This window comes from Galeopterus variegatus, unplaced genomic scaffold (assembly GCF_000696425.1).
Source record: "Galeopterus variegatus unplaced genomic scaffold, G_variegatus-3.0.2 Scaffold773, whole genome shotgun sequence".
Classification (NCBI taxonomy): domain Eukaryota; kingdom Metazoa; phylum Chordata; class Mammalia; order Dermoptera; family Cynocephalidae; genus Galeopterus; species Galeopterus variegatus.
Genome location: NW_007726884.1, coordinates 346506 through 352347, shown reverse-complemented (window position 1 = coordinate 352347; position 5842 = coordinate 346506). Strand labels below are relative to the sequence as shown.

Below are 5842 nucleotides of genomic sequence, written 5' to 3'. Positions count from 1 at the left end.
TGTGTTGCCACAGACAGTAATTTATTCTCATGACAACTGATGGGGAAAGAGAGAAGAGAAACATGTCACTGCCAGCTTGATTTGTTTATTCCTACCAGAAATCAGGTGGAGTCAGGTTTCCTTCCCTTATGCTGTCTGGAAAATCAAACGGGGTTCACTTCTCTACTGTACTGGGCTGTGAGCTGAGAGCTGTGATTGGTTAGAAAGGCAAGAGTAACCTGACCAGATTGGCTCTGGACTCCCCCAGACTCCCCTGTTACTTCACAGCATTCTGAAGACCTGTCCACCAATTACAAGGCTCCTTACTGGAAAAACCAACTGCTGGAGAGTGCCAAGAGTCCCTAGCAACACACTGTGGCTTTTGAAAACTGAGGGGGAAAGACTGTGAAGTCAGCTGTTAGTGGAGGAGAGCGTGCCTATGCCTCAGGGAGAGCAGGCTCTCAGGATGGACAGCCCACCCCCTGAAGAACCTGTAGGTAAGCAAAATGAAAAACTGAGAAACCAGGAAGAGGAGATGGAGTTTAAGGAACTGGATGGTTTGAAGGAAGCCTTGGCAAACCTCCGGGGACTGTCTGAGGAGGAGAAGAGTGAGAAGGCGATGCTTTGCTCCCGCATCCAAGAGCAGTCACAGCTCATCTGCATCCTGAAGCGGAGGTCGGATGAGGCCCTGGAGCGCTGCCAGATCCTGGAGCTGCTTAACACAGAGCTGGAGGAGAAGAGGATGCAGGAGGCCGAGAAGCTGAAGGCCCAGAGCAAGCATGTTCAGAAGCTGGAGGAACGCTTTATGACCCTGGCAGCCAACCACGAGTTGATGATCCGCTTCAAAGATGAGCACAAGGGTCAGAACATCAAACTGAGGGAGGAGAATGAGAAGCTGAGGCTGGAGAACAGCAGCCTCTTCAGCCAGGCTTTGAAGGATGAGGAAGCCAAAGTATTGCAACTCACTGACCAGAGCAAGGCCCTCACCAAAGAGCTGGAGACTCTGAAACAGAAGTGTGCTCAAGATGCGTACCAAGCACAAGCCCGAGAGAAGGAGCTGCTGGAGCTACAGAGCCAGCAGGCCTGTGCCCATGCCAAGGAGACAGAGCAGCTGCACAGCCAGCTCCACAGCCTCAAGCAGCAGCACAAACAGGCCATGGAGCAGATGGCTAAGGCCCAGGAGACACACAGCAGCCTGAGCCAGGAACTGCAGGCCAGACTGCAGACCATCACTAGAGAGAAACAGGAGCTGCTGCAGCTGTCCATGGAAAGGGGTAAGATGCTTCAGAACAAACAGGCAGAGATCCGCCAGCTTGAGGAGAAGTTGGAGTCAGCAGATGTAGCCAGGAGGCATGTGCTAGAGCGGTTTGAGCAAGAGGCAGTGGCCGTGGACAGCAACTTGAGAGTCCAGGAGCTTCAGCGCAGGGTAGATGGGATCCAGAAGGCCTACGATCAACTCAGGCTGCAGTCAGAAGCCTTCAAAAAGCACAGCCTGGATCTTCTAAGCAAGGAGAGAGAACTCAATGCCAAACTCCGCCATCTCTTTCCATAAGAAAGTTTCTGTTTCCTCCAATTTAGAATTCAAATATTTGTGCCTTAGCGTTATGACAAGAGTAGAGACATTCCATTTATTATACTTTTAAGCACAAAATGCAACTCAAAGACAAACTACTTTACTATATTGTCTTTGTTACTATTGTAAAGCTAACACTTAATTTTCAGTTCTACCAGCTAGAATACACAAGATTTACCAGATTTCCTGCTCTGCCCTTGAAATCTTCCTAAATTTGCTATCAGTATCTTCCCCACCCCGTAACTTATTTATTCTCGACCTCAGATATCTTCATATATCCTAAGATTTTAAACTAGCAGCTTCTACGAATTAAGTGAACCAATATGTGCAATGAGATGTGACATTGTGAAAAAATATATAGCACAATTACCCATTGTAGATAAGTAGGCATACAGTCTCTAATACTTGAGAATGTAAGCAAATATATATTAGCATAATAATAGCATGGATACTTTGCAAAAAAATGGGTCCGATTTTTATTTTGCATTAGCTTGAAAAACAAAGATTGAGGTCATTTTCTTTACTAAAGCAGTCCAATTTTATAGTCATTCTGTATGAACACTAAGATTCAAATAAATTGAATCAACCAATTTTTACTTTCACTGCAAACTTAGATCACAATCTATTTTCTTGATTTTCTCCTTAATAAAGACAGGATTTAGGTGTGCAATAATCTGAATATCAGTAGTCTCATTTATTATTGCTAAATATGCAATAAAAGGCCCCAGTTTGGAGTAAAGAGTCACAGCAGACTGGCGACGATCCATATAGTAACTCATAGAGATAGTTTTCTATTTCTATTAGCATATTTTCTTGTAATTAACTTTTTCCTTTAAAAAAAAAATCCAAGATGAATGTGTATATGTATACTTGTGACATTTTTTAGGAATACCTAAATTTTGTAGGAATAGTTATAAAAATATATAATAGTTATTACATATATTTATGTAAAGTTCTTAAAGAAGTGAAGTTTTTAATTCAAAGTTCTTAAGAGTAGTTATAAAAATGTACTTTATATCTTATTTCTCTGTATTTGCTTATTGATATATGAACATTATTATGAATACCTCTCAAAACAGACTGTAATGTAGTATTTTCTCACTCATTTGGTACCAAGAGTACCAAGAGTTACATAGCAAATTGAATTTATTAAGAAATATTACTTGGTTCCTTTTTAATAAACCATTCCCAAGCAAGTGTTACCTAATCTCAGGCAATTTTTAAACCTATTTTCTCACACTTCTATTAAGATTATGCTATTAAATACAAATTCTCATCAAAATAGAAACCACTTGCTGCCTTCAGAGGACTATTTACTTCCTTTTACAGGTTATCAAGAATCAGAATATAGGAGCTAATTAAACCATTTATCTTTTATTGAGCCCATACTATTTATCACTGTGCTGAAGCAGTTTGGATGAATTGTTTTATTTACTCCTTAGGGCCGTTCAAGAAGGATACTATGTTCATTCCTGTTTCAAAGAAGAGGAAACTGGGTTTCAGTCATTTTCTTAAGGCCACTTGGTCACTGGGGGAGCTGGGATTAATGTCTACTACACCACACTGAAAGTTTAATTATTGACTACTGAGTGCCAGGTGCTGGAGTAGGCACTGAGAATAAGCACAAAGGAAGAATCTTGTTTTCTGCCCTGGAAGAGCCACCCCACAGTCTAGTCTAGGGGCAAAACAAACAAACAAAACAAATTAAGTACAGTCTGATGTGTTTTCACAGGGGTTGTTATGAGGTCACAAGGGGGAAACAGCACAAGAGGCATCTAACTCTGCCTGATGTTAAGGGGTGGGGAGGACACCTAGGAATGATTAACGTAGGAATTGACGTAATAAGTTGGTTCTTAAAGAACTAGTAGAATTTCATCAGGTGGATAAAAGGGAGAAGGGTTGGAGACTGCACCATGCAGAAGGCGTAGAGGTTTTAAAAAATTCCCATAATACTTGGAGTAGTTGGGGGCAAGTGCAGAGAAGCGTGTCTATAGATAAAACTGGAAGTGCAGGTTGAAACCAAAATATAGGGTACCTTAAAAGCCAGGCTGGCCCCTTATATAGGAAACCACAGATTCCGCCCTCCTCCTGCCACCCGGATTTAGGCTACTCCGAACCGATGCATGCGTGCCAACACCTTTCCTCCTCCACCCCCTCCCCCACTCCCTTGCCAACCTGCACATCCAAGCTCCTCCTACTGTCCCAAACGGCATCCCCGTGCTGTCCCTGCAACCTGCGTTTTGTGCCCTGCTTGCAGGAAGGCCTCTGGGCAGAGGCCGGGCAGTTCTGGAAGCGGGTTGAGGGCCATTTGTGTAGGGTATCCTGGGGTCCATGGTACCGGAGTGTGATCTAGAAGGGGACTTGGCCCTGGGGACTCCTAATTAGGTGAACAAAGGTGCATCTGGAGGAGCGTGGGGGTAGTTAGGGTAGCGGGTAGGGGTGTGTGTCCCCTAAAACGCGGGTGCAAGGGAAGGAGCCCAGTTATCCGGGTCTAACCACGATACTGTTCAAAGCCACGCTAAGGAGTGGGCATAAGGTTGAGCCAAATAAAATTGCTGTTTTGTAGATCCTGAATATTTGGATATGGGCCATTTTATAAGGTTCACTCTAATATCCTTTTGAAAGATTTTGAAAGCAAAGTGGGAAATGAGAATAGAAGGTCAAATATGGTTACCTAAAGAACAATAGGAAAAGAGCCCAGAACGTACGGGAAGAAAGTGGAGGAATGTGCACCAGTGATGTGTCAAGTGCTCTTCATTTCACCCTCATACCAACTTTTCAAGGGAGGTTGGGTTATCACTATTTTACAAATGAAAAAAGTGAGACTCAGGGTGACCTGTCCAAAGCCAGGAAGCTTTGGAGAGGCAGGAGTGAGATTTGAAACCAAGGTCCTTGACTAGGATCAATTCATGGGTGTGCCACCTGCACAGAGGGCACTTGGCATAATGCTCCAGTGTTGCTGTCTTGAAATTCTTCATAATTTTTTAACAAGGGACCCTCATTTTCATTTTGTGCCGGGTGCGGCCAATTAAGTAACTGGGCCTCCTTTCTGGCTCTAAAACCCCTGCTTTCTACCACTATACAAACGACCTTCTAAACAGCCACAAAAAGGCATTGTTTTTTTCCTCTGTGCTCCACTGCACTTTGTATTCCGCTCTCTCAGTGGTCATTTTTCATTTAATCTATGACCCAGAACCTCATTCAGGGATGAGCAACCAGTTGGGCTATTACGCTATGATTCTCTATAAAGTGATGTGTATCACCAGAACAAAGTGACAGAATGTAAATTGGATCCCTCCAAACTGCTGCCTTTGAGGGGAAATTTAAAAAACAAGATAACAAAACTCCTTTCTAAAGCAGACCTAAATCCCTGGTGAATTTTTCTGTAACATCCACCAGCAGTAGCCCTAAAAGGAAAGTCAGCAGAGTAGAGATTCTAAAACCAAATAATGCATGAGTAGTACTTATCAAAGTGAGATCTTTTGCGTTACCTAAATTGTAAGCCCTTCAGTGAGCCCCTAAAGAACTTGTCTGGTCCCCCCAAATTGTGAAAGAGCTTGAAAAGAGAACTACCTGAAAAGTAAACTGACTGATGTTTTCAGAACACTGACTCTGTTTCAGTTAGTGAAAATAAGTTAATTTGTTTTCAGTAAACAAAGTACTAATAGAAAATCTATGTCTCCCCAACTACACTATAGTAGACTTAAACCGTTATTTATTTATTTATTTATTTATTTCCTTTTTGTCTTTTTTACTGACCGGTAACGGGATCACAACCCTCAGGTGTTGCGCCCGCACCACGCTCAGCCAGTGAGCGGGAACTGGTCTCCACATGGGATCCGAAACCTCGGCCGGAGGGCTGCCGTGCTCCCAGGCGGCGCACTCTCCAGTGCGCCACCAGGCCGGCCCTTAAACCGTTATTTAAGAAACACCAAAGGAGAACCTACCCAGGTGCCTGCTTCTCTACCCAGCCCTCATCGTCCCAGATACCTGTGAAGTAGCTGGGGCTGAGTCAGGGCGGGGATGATTCTTTGCTCCCCACTATGGTAAGACCAAGAGAACTGGGCAGACATTTGAGGTAACACCTTTTGGCGTTTAAATAAAGGAAAGAGGGGCCGACCCAGTGGCGCACTCCGGAGAGTGCGGCACTGGGAGTGCAGCAGCGTTCCTGCTGCGGGTTTGGATCCTATATAGGGATGACCGGTGCGCTGTGAGCGCGGTGGATGTTGGGTGCGTCACCAACAATGTCTGCTGCACTACATTTACTTAGATTGCCAGAGCTTAATCAGG

At 44.0% G+C, this 5842-nt stretch overlaps 1 protein-coding gene across 1 annotated transcript; it reads left to right on the top strand.

Annotated features, from left to right (window-relative positions):
* Positions 1 to 366: 366 nt before the first annotated feature.
* CCDC89 (coiled-coil domain containing 89) lies at positions 367 to 1659 on the top strand. Its single transcript, XM_008572283.1, has one exon. The coding sequence runs from the start codon at positions 419 to 421 to the stop codon at positions 1529 to 1531; it is 1113 nt and encodes a 370-aa protein (XP_008570505.1). The 5' UTR covers positions 367 to 418; the 3' UTR covers positions 1532 to 1659.
* The last annotated feature ends 4183 nt before the right edge of the window (positions 1660 to 5842 follow it).